The sequence below is a fragment of the Pan paniscus genome, chromosome 23 (genome assembly GCF_029289425.2).
Source record: "Pan paniscus chromosome 23, NHGRI_mPanPan1-v2.0_pri, whole genome shotgun sequence".
Classification (NCBI taxonomy): domain Eukaryota; kingdom Metazoa; phylum Chordata; class Mammalia; order Primates; family Hominidae; genus Pan; species Pan paniscus.
In genome coordinates, this window is record NC_085927.1 from 53420016 (window position 1) to 53435395 (window position 15380).

General features: G+C 43.6%; 1 protein-coding gene across 2 annotated transcripts in view; it reads right to left on the reverse strand.

The window, feature by feature from the left end:
- Positions 1–15380, reverse strand: part of EFCAB6 (EF-hand calcium binding domain 6) — a 293210-nt gene that overhangs the window by 73584 nt on the left and 204246 nt on the right. For both annotated transcript variants that reach the window (XM_055105420.2, XM_055105421.2), the window contains exons 23-24: positions 10854–10972; positions 2336–2530 (exon numbers count right to left, since the gene is read on the reverse strand). In XM_055105420.2, the coding sequence (XP_054961395.2) occupies positions 2336–2530; positions 10854–10972 (314 nt within the window). The remainder of the gene's footprint in view (positions 1–2335; positions 2531–10853; positions 10973–15380) is intronic.

The window sequence follows — 15380 nt, forward strand, 5'->3', positions numbered from 1 at the left end:
CACCGTATGATCCAGAAATTCTATAATACTGCTGGGTATATATTCAAAAGAAAGGAAATCAGTATATCTGCATTTCCATGTTTATTGCAGCACTGCTCACAATAGCCAAGATATGAAATCAACCCAAGTGTCCATCAACAGATTAATAAAGAAAATGTGGCACACATATACAATGGAACATTATTCAGCCATAAAAAAGAAGAAAATCGTCATTCACAGCAAGATGGACAGAACTAGACATCATTATATGAAGTGAAATAAGCCAGGCACAGAAAGACAAATATCACACGTTCTCATTCATATGTGGGAGTTTAAAAAGTTGATCTCAGCTGGGCGCGGTGGCTCACGCCTGTAAGACTAGCCCTTTAGGAGGCTGAGGCAGGTGGGTGAGCTCAGGAGTTTGAGACCAGCCTGGGCAACATGGTAAAGCCCCATCTCTACTAAAAATACAAAAATTAGCTAGGTGTGGTGGTGTGTACCGGTAGTCCCAGCTACTCAGGAGACTGAGGTGGGAGGATCACCTGAGCCTGGAAAGTTGAGGCTGCAGTGAGCCGTGATGGAGCCACTGCACTCCAGCCTGGGTGATGAAAGTGAGACACTGTCTCAGGAAAAAAAAAAAAAAAAAAAGGTTGATCTCAGACAGATAAAGAGTAAATTACCAGAGGCTAATTTACCAGAGGTTATCAGAGGCTGGGAAGGGAAGGGTCGGGAGGGGGAAGATAAGAGAAGTTGGATAAGGGGTACAAAAATGCAATTTAATAGAAGGAATAAATTTTAGTATTTGATAGTACAGTAGGGAAATTATACTTAACAATTTTGTTACATACAATTTTATAACAATAAAATGTTATATTGAAGTACACAATAATTTTATTGTATATTTCAAAGTAGCTAGATTTAATTGTATATTTAAAAATATCTAAAAGAGTATAATTGGATTGTTTGTAGCACAAAGGATAAATGCTTGAGGTGATGGATTTCCCATTTACCCTGAAGTGATTATTACACATTGCATGCCTGTATCAAAATATCTCATGTAACCATAAATATATGCTCCTACTATGTACCCACACATTTTTTTTAAAATATAGCTAGAAGAGAAGATTTGTAGAATTTGTAGAAAGATAAATGTTTGAGATGATGGATATACTGATTACCCTGATTTGATCATTACACATTGTATACAAGTATCAAAATATCACACATACCCTCCAAATATGTACAACTATTAAATATCAGTTTTAAAAATGGAAAGGAATCATGTACGCTCCCACCATCCAAATCCAGTGGGGTACCTTCTGCACAGCATCTTCTGGTCCCAGGCACCTGCTCCTACATTTGATATTGTTCCACTCATGGTACACATACTGCCCAAAACGTAACTGCCTGTTAGCCCTTTACACAAACATTTCCGTGTTCTTCCACAGTGGCCACAGCAGGCACGGGCAATTTCATGCTCTTTCAGGCTACTCTTTGCTAAGCCAGTGCACTAATTTGGGACTGGAGGGTATTCCCTTTGTTGTCGTTGTGCTGTTATAGACACACTGCACTTTGGGAGGCTGAGGCAGGTGGATCGCTTGAGGTCAGGAGTTCAAGACCAGCCTGGCCAACATGGTGAAACCTCACCTCTACTAAAAATACAAAAATTAGCTGGTCGTGGTGGCGTGTGCCTGTAATCCCAGCTACTCAGGAGCCTGAATCAGAAGAATCGCTTGAACCCGGGAGGTGGAGGTTGCAGTGAGCTGAGACAGCGCCATTGCACTCCAGCCTGGGAGACAGAGTGAGATTCCATCTCAAAAAAAAAAAAAAAAAAAAAAAAAAAGACACACTGCAGGTCACACCTTCCCGTTGCTAAGCTGTTGGCTTATTCTGAATTATTTCTTCAGGATCAAGTCCTGAAAGTAGAAGTGTGAGTTAAAGGATATGTCTGGTTCTTTCCTTTATTCATTTAACAGATATTACTGGGTGTCTGTTCGGTGCTAGACACCAGGTAAAGTGACAGACATCCCTATTGAGCCTGCATTCTAGTTGGGCCAAGGGCGTGGCCAGGCGGTATGCCATCCACAACTAAATTTAAAGGATCATTTTCAAGGGTGACCCATAAAATATGATGAATGATATAAGATTGTGACTGGGTAAGATGGAATGGGCTATAGCTTTTCAATTACTCTTTGACTTCGCACCAATTTCTAGAATCGACAACAGTGAACAAGCACGATCATTTCCCTGTAACTTTGCCAGCATGGGAAGGTACCATTTTAAAATAACTTGTGCTGTGAGGCCAGATGTAAAAGGGGACTTCTAGATGATGGCCCCATGATCCTTCCTCACTCACCTGGCTGCCACAGCCTTCTCTGTGCTCTGCTGCAGCTCCTTCATCTCTTCCTGTAGCTGCTGTGGCTTTGTAAAATGACCCATGAAGTTGAAATAATCCTCTGCACAGGGCCGATGGACAGCAGGCGAATAGTTAATACCCAATTTCTGTAAAAATTCCTGGTAAGTAATGTGCCCTTTTCCCTCGGTGTCGTATCTTAAAAAAAAAACAAAAACAAAAACAGAAAGCACTTCTCAGTAGCCAGTAAGGTGTGCTGGTGCTCAGGGTTTCGAAAATGCCTGCACAATCCATGAGGAGCTGGTCTTCCATCCCTCACCACTCGGAGCATGCCCTGTGGGCCAGCGGCATCAGCCCCGCCTGGCAGAGCTGGAAATGCGTGAGTTCAGGCCTCACTCCTGATCCGATCCGCATCCGCATGTTAACAAGGACCCCAGGTGACTCACAGGCACATCAGCATTCAGGATGGTCACGCCACACATGGCCTGCCAGGAGAGAGAGCAACCCAAGCCACTCACCTGTCATTCTATTAGAAACACAGTTGTGACTACAGAAAATTAAAGTCAACCCCTCCATACATTTAGCAGGTTTTTTTTTTTGTTTTTTGTTTTGTTTTGTTTTTGAGGCAGAGTCTCACTCTGTGGCCCAGGCTGGAGTACAGTGGTGCGAGCTGGGCTCACTAGAACCTCTGTCTCCAAGGCTCAAGTGATTCTCCTGCCTCGGCCTCCCGAGTAGCTGGGATTACAGCGCCGGCCACCATGCCCGGCTAATGTTTCTACTTTTAGTAGAGATGGGGTTTCAACATGTTGGCCAAGCTGGTCTCAAACTCCTGACCTCAGGTGATCCGCCTGCTTCGGCCTCCCAAAGTACTGGGATTACAGGCGTGAGCTGCCGCACCTCGCCCGTTCAGCAGTTTTTAAAAATTGAATACTTACCTGTGAAAGGAATTATGTTAAGGTTTAGAAAAAAATTCTTCAAAAAGCATATTCAATCTTAAAACTCGAATGAGTGAATGTCACTTGATTCAAAGATGGTAAAATTCCCCATTTCCTCTTTGAAGAGATGCCAATTACATACAGCCAATGAGAGAGGCCAGTGAGGAAAACAAGATAAGAATTATGCTATGTACCTTTTATGTCATTTTCTATTATTGAGATTTTTCTGAATTAGAACTCATTAAAAAAGGCATAATGGAGGGTTTTTATCTCCCAACGTTATTCAAATAGAATAGAATTACTTCAATAAAAATTTTAAGGCAAATTGCCAATTTTCTTTAAAGAAAGAAAGCATTTATTTTTACAGAAAGATCTTGGTCCTCATCTAATCGATAAAAATGGCATTCGCAGATGTGATTTTCCCCAGATGAACTCAGAGTTACAAGGAATGAGACTATATTTAAACAATGTTGCCAGCATAATTCTCCCATCAGGATGTTGCTTGGGCATTTGTCTGATGGAGTAGAAGTACGATCAGTTTTCCTTTGAGAGGTACAGCTCCCTTTTGCTCTGCTCGTTAACTGATGAGATCCTGGAGGATCTAGGGAACCCACAGTTGCCTGTGACACACTAAGCCCTGTGTGACTGTTTGAGCTGGATGAACAATAAAGAAAATGTTCTTATTGACCACGTTCTTGTCCTCAAGGGGAAGGGGTGGCAGGCAGGAGAGAAAGCAGATAGACGTTTGGGTAAATGTTGCTTCACGCACTTGTGCTACAACTTGCAGAGGCTCTCGGGAGTTGGAAGAACACCACCCTTCCCAAAGGCCATGTGGGCCTGTCCCCACAGGTGCCCCTGAGGGCTCTCTCCATGCTCCCTTGCCTTCTGTGCCCTGCAGGTCCCCGCTCCTCTGCCATGTGGGCCTGTCCCCACAGGTGCCCCTGAGGGCTCTCTCCATGCTCCCTTGCCTTCTGTGCCCTGCAGGTCCCCGCTCCTCTGCCATGTGTCTGCCACCCACCTGCTGCCTCAACACAGCATTCGCCCCATTCTCCACACGGACTCCACCTGACAAGGTAAGAAAAGTCCCCTTGGACGACGTCCTCCGCTACTTTGCAGGCAGGGGGCAGATAGAGGGCTCTAGGTAAATACCAGTTTGCCGGCTCTTCACCTGGCAAGGCCCTTTCCTGCTCCAGGGATCAGTCCCTCAGCTGGAAGCTGTCACGGGCGGTCCTAGACATGAGGTCTCAGGACAGTGCCCCGCCCAGCTCCTGCTGAGACCATCAGCTCCTTATCCCCTGCAGACCTTTTCAGGTGTCTATTATGAGGATGGCCTTAATTTTGCAACCCAGAAAAGTACACTTCCACCTTTATTCAGTGAATTTTGTTCTTAAAACCCAACAAGACAACACAGCCTCAGAAAGAGGCCTGTGGGCTCTGCAGTTCCCGAGGCTTCTCTTTGGCTGTTGAAGAGCTGTGGTCTCAGCAGCACCATCAGGGGCAAGCGCCTCCAGCAAGGGCTTCCCTGTTGCTGGTGATGCTAAGATGGCTGCAGGGAGGAAGTTGAATTTCACATGGACATACCTAGGAGGCGCAAGGGCTGCCATTTCTTGAGCTTCTAGGGTGATCCCAGGGCCATGCCTCTCTCCTTGAACTACATCAGGACTCTAACTAGCCTTGTGGCACCAGGACAATGTAATAATGCAACTCTGGTCAAGACGCCCTCTGAATAAAGCTCCCAGGGGTTCCTCATTCTGACAGGAGGGTTCCTAACAGAATGGTCCGCAGCCCACCCACCCACCTGACAAGCAGCCCCCAGGAAGCAGTGCACCTCTTTTGGAAACCTCTCTCACCTCCTAAGTCAAAAGAACCACAACCGTGCCTTCCTTTGAGCTCCTCAAGGCGCGGTGAGGACCCGACGGGTTAGTGCATTTGCGGATACATGAGGAGTGCATGTTGGCATTTGCTACTGCTCTATGCCACCCAAAGTTTTTCCCACATCCTGCCTCCATCCAGTTCCTAGGTCCATGTCTTATCTGCCTACTAGATGGCAGGTTTCTTGAGGAGAAACTATGGTTTAATCATTTTTACAAATTCACAGCATTCAGCAACACACTTTGCATGAGCTACGTTATCCATTCATGGCTGTTGGGCTAAGAAAAGTGAAGGGAGTGCATTTCTAAGGAAGGACTGCCCTCCTGGTGTGCTGTGCTCAAGGGCTTACTAACAACAAACTTTCCATCATGACACTTGAACTGAATGAAAAGGCATTCTTAATTGCTTCATTAATGAAGATCGTAAACATTCTATTCTCATCCAAAGGAACAGAAGACTAGATTGCACAACTGCAACTAAAATATTGTTGTGAATGTGATTAATAAGCGAGCTAATTCAGCTTACATAACCTCACCCTTCATTGTATAACCCTTTGTGTAACATTTTAAAACACCAACTTGCCTATAAAGGTTGAATTTTCAAATGGTTCAGCAATAGATGTGCCAGGAAAAAGTGTGCACAGAAACACAGGACCCGTAAAAACTCACATTCGTGGATGGTGACGGCCACTAATTTATGACACAATCAGATTACTCTGCCCATTTATTGTGCACACAGCAATTCAGCTATACACATAATTTGAGTATGTTCACATTGATTGGTTTGCTTTGCTAAGAATGTCTTAGTCCTTTCCGCTCAGTTTAGGCACTTAATTCCCACATACATTTCAGAAGTATCTTCAAATGCCACTGTCCCTAGAGTTACAGGGCAGAATGAGGAGGTGTGGTATAAGCCCTGCTGATGGCCTAGGCCAGGCAGCAGAGGCAGACACAGCACCTCATGCAGCTGGGGACACAAGGAATTCTCTCAGGTACCATCTTGGAGGGAGGTCTAATGACTCAAATAGCTGCTCTTTAGAAATGAAAGTGTCTGATATGGTTTGGATTTGTGTCCCCAACCAAATCTCATGTCAAATTGTAATCCCCAGTGTTGGAGATGGGGCCTAGTGGGAGGTGACTGGATCCTTCATGAGTGGTTTAGCACGATCCTCATTGTGCTGTTCTCGTGATATTGAGTTCTCATGAGATCTGAAGGTTTGAAAGTGTGTGGCACCCCCCACCACCTTTATCCTGCTCTGGCCACAAGAAGCGCTGGCTTCCTTTTTTTTCCTTCCACCATGATTGTAAGTTTCCTGAGGCCTTCCCAGAAGCTGAGCAGATGCCAGCATCACACTTCCTGTACAGCCTGTGGAACCGTGAGCCAATTAAACCTCTTTTCTTTATACGTTACCCAGTCTCAGGTATTTCTTTATAGCAGCACGAGAATAGACTAATATAGTGTCCAATTGCTGAAGCTGAACATGCTCAAAGGGCATATTCAGTATGATCTGATGAAATCACAGAAGATCAGACACCATCTGCTCCAGTACCCATCAAGAGCCAAATTCCACCCATTACTCTCCCCAGTAAAAAGGGGGCTAGCCTTAGGTAAAGCCATGCCAGACATGAGAACCACACTTCCTTCATGTTGAGCTTAGAGTCTACCTGGCTAGCACATCTCCAAGTCGAACTTCTTTGTATTCAGTGCTTCTAAAAGTCACCCTCTGACATCGCATCCCACTGAATCTTCCCATTTCTAAGCTAATGATCTTGTTCACTCAACCTTTTAAAACCCTTTCCCATCTTGAGGCTCCCTGTCCAGAGGTTCCACCAGACAGGCACCGAGTAGGTTCTCTCTGGGCACTACTTTGGTTGAGCTAATAGAAATGGCCTCACTTCTTGTGAACTGAAAACCATGGTTTTTTTTTTTTTTTTTTTTTTGTCCACACGAGTTGCTATACATGGCACAGCTGCTTTTTCACAGTCTCTTCTGTTTATATTTGAATACTGATATATAACTCACCTGCCATATCAAGAAATGTGCATAAATTGGGCATTAATTATCTTGCAAACTTTCTGGCAGGTCTGCTTGGCTGGCTAGTTTCACACAAGCAACAATCTCCATGGATATTTCCGAGCCTGCTGCTTTTCCTACTCGGGTCGTCCCTTTGGTGAGTTTTTAGAGCACACCCTCTCCCTCTTCAGAGTTTTCTAGCAAAGTTTGTTTTAGATTCAAAGAGTTGAATTCTACCTGGTTAAATGAGGCTACAGCAGGTGCTCGGAATGCCAAGCCCTCCCCAAGGAGGTGCCTCCCATGCCCAGGGTCAACACTGAGCGACACCCTGTGCCTGGCCTTCCAACTGAAACCACCTTTGCAAAAAGTATGACACTGAGAGAAATCTGATGTCGCTGACTCTATCCTGCTTCTAACCACATAAACTGCCCTTGCTCATTCCTGGGTGTAGGCCAAGCTAACTATGGGAAGAATTTAATTCGTAATTTAACTTTAAAGCAAAGATGATAACGGTCCTTTTGCAAAACTGACCCCTTCCTTGCTCAGGGACTGAAACCACCTTTGTAAAACTCCACAAGGGGCCAGGCCTGGTGGCTCATGCGTGTAATCCCAGCACTTTGGGAGGCCGAGGCAGGCAGATCACGAGGTCAAGAGATCAAGACCATCCTGGCCAACATGGTGAAACCCCGTTTCTACTAAAAATACAAAAATTAGCTGAACGTGGTGGTGCGTGCCTGTAATCCCAGCTACTTGGGAGGCTGAGACAGGAGAATCGCTTGAACCTGGGAGGCGGAGGTTGCAGTGAGCTGAGATCGTGCCACTGCACTCCAGCCCGGTGACAGAGTGAGACTCTGTCAAAAAAAAAAAAAAAATCTCAGTTTCACAAGATGGAAAGAGTTCTGGAGCTGGACGGTGGTGACAGCTGCACAACACGATGAACGTATTGAATACCACCGAGCTGTGTGCTTAAAATTGGTGAAGATGGTAAACTGCGTTATGTGTATTTTGACACAGTAAAAAAGTGGAGAACAAAAACAATAGCAGTGAAGAAAATCTTGAATCAATAAAAACTTGATTTGATTTTGAAAATGTAGATATTGCATGCAATACTTTCCAGGAAGTAGCTCACCTAATGAAGTGAAATAAAAATGATAGGTGCTATAATTTGCAAAGTGTCCTAGGAACTGCATGATTGACCTAAGGGAAAATGAAAAACACGGACATGGGAGGGGTCACCAGGTGAATGTGTGTGCCAACCCAAAGGCAATTCCAGAGGGAAAAAGGGATTCACTGAAGGGAGGAAGTAGAGGAATTACCAGCCCAAGAACTGGACTTTTCTATGGCCTCCAAATGTATTCTCTCTCTAGCAAACCAGATTCACCATTACTCTTCCACTTCCTCATAAATTAATCTTGTATGTGAAATAACTCAGCTTAAAAGCCCAGTTTATTAGTGCTTGATTTCTGAGCCTTCAGAGGTCCTGACAGGGACACAGCACTTAATTACCAAGACTTTCTCTCCTTAAGAGCATTTGAGTGTCTTAGGCGATGAGCTCTGGATTACTCGTTTATCTTGGTCATCCTCAGCCCTGCAAACCTCTGCAAAGGCGCAGAGCCAGTGTTTAAGAAGCATTTGCTGGGTGAACAAATGAAGAAAGGGTGTGTTAAATTTACTGAGTGGTTACTGCATGCCACGCCCTGGGCTAGCACTTAATATGACTCCTTACCCAGGACTCAAGTGACCCTGGGTGACAGGGAACATCATCTACTGCTTTGCAGATGATGAGGAGTACATGGCACAGAGAAGCTAAGTAACTTGATGGAGGCCACACAGCAGGAAGCAGGCAGGAGTCATGCCCACGCATCTGGCTGCAGAGCTGCTGCTCTTAACCACTCACCATGTGTGGCATGAGGTCAACTAAACAATAGTGGACAAAACTCTGACTGCAAGCAGTTGTCAACACAGGGTGAAAATCTGCACATTTCATAATTATGTTCATAAACATGTAAAGAAACTTTAGCCACAAGCCAACAGTGAGTGTCCACCTCCAATTGAAATGGAAACAAGTTCTGTCCCACCCTCAGAAAGAGGCTCCGTCCACTCTCATTTCCCACATGGCAACCCTTGTGGGGGACATGACTCCAATACCTCTCATTCCCATGGCCAGCCCCCACTCAGGGGTTCGTCCTGTCCCCCTGGTGATGGTGGTGGTCTCCCAGGGCCAGCACCCCCAGCCATCCTGTCCCCTGAACTGACTCACCTTCCTAAACCGCAGCTCTGTTCACCCCACAACCACACTCAAATTCCATTGTTCCCGACTGCCTGGTCAATAACACCAGAAAGCTAGGACCTGGTAAGGGAGCGGCCCTACCCTTCCTTTCTGACCCTGGGAGCCCCATGCCACTTCTGATAGAACACCTGCCTCCCTGCAGACAGGTGGCATGCTGAACAAGAATGTCTCCTTCTCCATCTGGACCCATGACAGCTTCCAGCCCCCGCTAGCCCCCTGCTCCTGCCTCACTGCCCATGCCACTTGACTTGCTCTCTGCTCGGGGGTTTTGCACAGTTGTTGCTGTACCATAGCTACCTGTGTGAATGCATTCTGTGCCCTGACAGCTCCCCAAAGACAGGGACCATGTCGTCATCTTTGGATTATCCTAAAGTCAACTGAGAGGCAGGGCTATGCATTTGCCTACTCCACAAAGATCTGCCTATACCCAGCTGGAACTACTAGTGTAAGCTACTCAAACAGAAATGGGCAGGGAGTCTAACTGGACCCTGTGTTGGAACTGATCTTTAAAAAGTAAGCATTTTGTAAGAACTTCCAGTTGCTTTTCTAAATTAGACACAAAACAACCCACCTAATTCTAAACTTGGCCAACATTTCAGCCTTCCACTTTGAACAGATGAAAATCTGGGAAATGGTATGAACTCATGGTTTCATAAGTTTGCCTCCTGAGTGGACGTACGATGTTGGTATACCATCCTAGGGGAATACAGGTGACTACGGACATATAATGAAGAAGGAGGTAATTTGAAGTTGGGTCTGGAACTTGGAAATAGACCACATTGTTAGTGGAATGTGAAACTTAGACATCTATCCAGGGAAGACCATAACTGGGGGCCCAATTCCAAAACAGCTAAATCGAAAATACATTTGACAAATGGAACCAACATCGGATAAAATTTTCGGTTTAAGAGACCCTCGGGAAGCTACTCCAAGTTGCTAAAAGTTTGGTTTCTCTTCCCACAAATTACTTACCTATAAAACAGTTGTGCAGCATTAATTTCCATCTATAGGTAATGGGGAGAAACTGCTTTTCCCTTTACCCATTGCATATCTGCTGAGTGAGTTATATTAGAGTTAAGTCCTTGGAGAGTGACTTGTTTTGTTAAAACAGTAAAGGTCTGGGCTTGAGCTCCCAGGTCCTTGGAAATAGAAACCTCTCAAGTCTGGTATGGATGAGCGTTTACCCTGGTTCTCCGTGTTACTGAAGACCAACCCATCCACCAAGGCTGCTTGCTATGAGCACCAAGCAGCAAGGAACAAGGAAAGACACAGGAGATGAGACAGATGCAACCAAGAGAAAATACTCCCAGCCCCCAGTTACCCTGATGTAGGAAAGATTAGGCTGAATTTGCCACAGCAAGCACCCCTAGTCCATAAGAATGGAAACCAACCAGTCTCACGTGCCACTTACCTTGCCCAAAGCTTTTCAAACTCTCTTGGTGTGAGGGGAATATCAAAACCGTACAGTGCGTTCTTTATGTCCCAGCGTCGAAGAATGCCATTGCCCTCATTATCGGTTTCTAGAAAATTCTACAACATCAGAATACGGTATTTAGGAACATGTGAAATGTGCGTATGACAGCAGAAAAGATGTTCAATTAGTCAATATGTGGGAAACTCTAAGGCATATGTATCCCCATCCACCTCCTTAATCACCTTTTAATCTACGTTCCAGGTATCCTCATCATTCCTGGAAAGAAAGTGATAGAGCAAAACGGAAATGAGGATTAGGTGTCGGAAGGGGGTGGTTTCTGAGTTGCCTCAGGGGTTTGACCTGGATTCTTCTCCTGATCAACAACTTGGGTTCAAAAATGATTAGAAATAAGGGCCAACCAGAGCCCGGGAAATGAGATGGAGGATCCTCATCTCAATGATGGTTTGGTTTTAGCCCTCTGGCTGTAAGAGGGGAAATGAGGGACATTAGACTCCAGCTATTATGACAAGATTATATGGTACCATTTTTACGGCCCTGATGGGTACAGAAGGTATTGTCAGGCATATAAGAGGACCACAGACTTGAATAAGCTAACACGTGTGGTTCTCAGCAATGTCTTTAGTAGTTTCCAAGTAATAGCTCATTTAATCTTCTTCATAACAACATGATGAGGTGGATATAACGGGTACATCTACAGAGTTCTCTGCAAGTATGATACTTAATAGTGAAAGAACAAAACATTCCCCCTAAGATCAGGAACAAAGTGAGAATATCTTCATCACCCGCTATTCTACATTGTACTGCGGGGTCTCAGCCCGTTTAATCAGGCAAGAAAAAGGATAAAAGGTGTAATGATAGGACAGGAAGAAATACAATTATTATTATTCACTGACATGACCGTATACACAGGAATACAAAGAATCCACAAATAAATTATTATAAGAGGTGAATTTAGCAAGCAGTCTGGATTCTATGTCAACAGGCAAAATCAATCACAGTTTTTACATATCAGACACAGAAAGTGAAATTTTAAAAGATAACATTTACAAAAGGCATCAAAAATAGAAAGGCCTAGGAATAAATCTGTGATATCTGAGACATCCTTTATACAGAAAAGTATAAAACTTTACTGAAAGATATTGAAGAAGATCAAAATAAATGGAGAGACACTGTGTTCATGAATTAGAAAACTCAAATATAATAGTAAAGGTGTCATTTTCTTTGTGGAACTCGACAAAGCGATTCAAAACTCTTGAAGAACAAGGTAGAGGGAGTTGCCTACCAATTAATTAAGATGTATCATTAAGTTATCATGACGACAAAGATGTGATGTAGGTGCCAGCACAGGCAAGCTGATCAGGGGAACAGAATGAGGAGGTCAGTAATACCCGCGGGCCGTGATGTAGGCAGTGGTGATGCTCAGATCGGCCAGGGGAAGGGGGACTTCACAATGACCAGTGCTGGGACAGCTGGACTTCCATATGGAGGAAATGAGACTGGGTCCCTGCCTCACCACACTTGGGAAACATCTAGTCCAGATTTCAAGACCTGAATGTGAAAGTTGAAACTGTCAAGCTCCTATAAGAGAGTGTGAGAGAATATCTTCATGACTCCAGAGTGGAATTCTTAAACAAGACCTACAGAGAGATGTTAGCAAATTTGACTACATTAAAAAGAACTTATATTTATCAAAAGACATCATATAAAAAAGGTAAGAACACATAATACACACTGAGAGATGATAGTTGCACCACATGTCACTTACAAAACAGCAGGATCCACAGAGCAGTGTATACTATGACCATCGTCACAGTTTCTGTTGACCAATGAGAAAAAGACAAACCCGTAGGAAGACTTAAAGTCTCGAGCAAGCACTTCACAATCAAGGAAACCTGACCAATAAATGACCAAGTGAATATACTCAATCTCACTAATAACAAACAAAATGCCAATCAAATCTGCAATGAGATACTATGACATATCCACTAGAGTGGAAAAAACTAGGAAGTCTGATGGTACCAAGTGCTACAGGGTTGAGCAGTTTTGACAGAAAATCAAAAATATTTACTACCTGGGCCTTTACAGAAAACGTGTGCTGGCTCCTGGTGTAAGATATTGGCAATATTCTTTTCCTTCACCTGAATGGTGGTTACATGCTGACTACTTTAAACTTATTTAAACTACACATACGTATTTTATATACTTCATAGTAGAGTCATAACTTAAAAAAAATATGCTTTAAAAAAAATTGAGTCTGTAGGATTTCAGAGTCCCTTTAAAAACACGTAGCAGGTCTGGCATGTAAGAAATTTGGAAGTTACCACTCTGTCCCAACAACAAGTAAAAATCTGAACAAATTGGAAAATCAACAACTCTTTTTAAATCATAAGACAAGTGAAGTTACAGGCCAAATCACTGTCCCCAAAACTGGAGAGACAGACAGGTGAATACAGAGAATCACAATTTACTGGGACAGACACCCATAAGCAGAAAACTTTACAGGAACTCATGTCGGAAAGATAGAAGTGGAGGGAATAATTCCTAACTTATTCTATGAGACCAGTATTGCCCTAATACCAAAACCAGACAAAGATATTACAAGTAAAGAAAACTACACACCATCATCTCTCATGAGAGATAATGTCATTGATAGTTCACCAGGAATAGCCTTGAATCTGTAAATTGCTTTGGACAGCATGGTCTCAAACTGACAGCAAAATTAGGAATGTAATCCCATTCACAATTGCCACAAAAAGAACAAAATACCTTGGAATATAGCTAATCATGGAAGTGAAAGTTTTCTACAATAAGAATTACAAAACACTGCTCAAAGATATCAGTGATGACACAAACAAATGGAAAAACATTCCATGCTCATGGATTGGAATAATCAATATCATTAAAATGACCATACTGTCCAAAGCAATTTAGAGATTCAATGCTATTCCTGTTGAACTACCAATGACATTCTTGGTAGAGCTAGAAAAAGCTATTTTTAAATTCATATAGGACTAGGCGTGGTGGCTCACACCTATAATCCCAGAACCTTGGGAGGCTGAGGTAGGCAGATCGCTTGAGCCCAGGAGTTCAAGACAAGTCTGGGAAACATGGCGAAACCCTATCTCTACAAAAAATACCAAAAATTAGCTGAGTGTGGTGGCACATGTCTGTGGTCCCAGCTCTTTGGGAGGCTGAGGTGGGAGAATGGCTTGAGCCTGGCAGGCTGAGGTTACAGTGAGCCAAGATCACACCACTGCACTCCAGCCTGGGTGACAGAGTGAGACCCTGTCTCAAAATAAAATAAAATAAAATAAAATTCATATGGAACCAAAAAAGAGTCTAAATAGCCAAGGCAATCCTAAGCAAAATGAATAAAGCTAGAGGCATCAACTTACCCAATTAAAGTATACTACAGGACTACAGTAACCAAACAGTATGGTACTGGTACAAAAACAGACACATAGACCAGTGGAATAGAATAGAGAGCCCAGAAATAAGACTGCACACCTACAACCATCTGATCTTCAACAAAGCTGACAAAACCTAGCAATGGAGAAAGGATTCCCCTATTCAATAAATGGTGCTGGGATAACTGGCTAACCATATGCAGAAGATTGAAACTGGGCCCCTTCCTTATAACAAATACCCCTTCCTTATAACAGAAAATAAACTCAAGATGAATAAAAGACTTAAACGTCAAACTAAGAACTATAAAAACCCTGGAAGACAACCTAAGCAATACCATTCTGGACATAGGAACTGAGAAATAGTTCATGACGAAAGAAAAAATTGACAAATGGGATCTAATTAGATTTGACAGCTTCTGCACAGCAAAACTATCAATAAAGAGACAACCTACAGAATGTGAGGAAAATTTGCAAACTATGCATCTAACAAAGGTCTAACATCCAGCATCTATACGGAACTTAAACAACCCCATTGAAAAGTGGGCAAAGGACATGAACAGATACTTTTCAAAAGAAGAAATACATGTGGCCAACAATCATATGAAAAAAAGCTCATCAGTGATCACTAGAGAAATGCAAATCAAAACCACAATGAGATACCATCTCACACCAGTCAGAATGGCTATTACTAAAAAGTCGGCCAGGTGTGGTGGCTCACACCTGTAATTCCAGCACTTTGGGAGGCCAAGGCGGGTGGATCCCCTGAGGTCAGGAGTTCGAGACCAGCCTGGCCAACATGATGAAACCCTGTCTCTACTAAAAATACAAAAAAACTAGCCAGGCATGGTGGCATGCACCTGTAGTCCGAGCTACTCAGGAGGCTGAGGCATGAGGATCACTTTAACCTGGGCGGCGGAGGTTGCAGTGAGCCTAGATCATGCCACTGCACTCCAGCCTGGCAGACAGAGTGAGACTCCATCTCAATTAAAAAAAAAAAAGTAAAAAAATAACAGATGCTGGTAAAGTTGCAGAGAAAAGGGAACGCTTATATACTGTTGGTGGGAGTGTAAATTAGTCCAACCATTGTGGAAAGCAG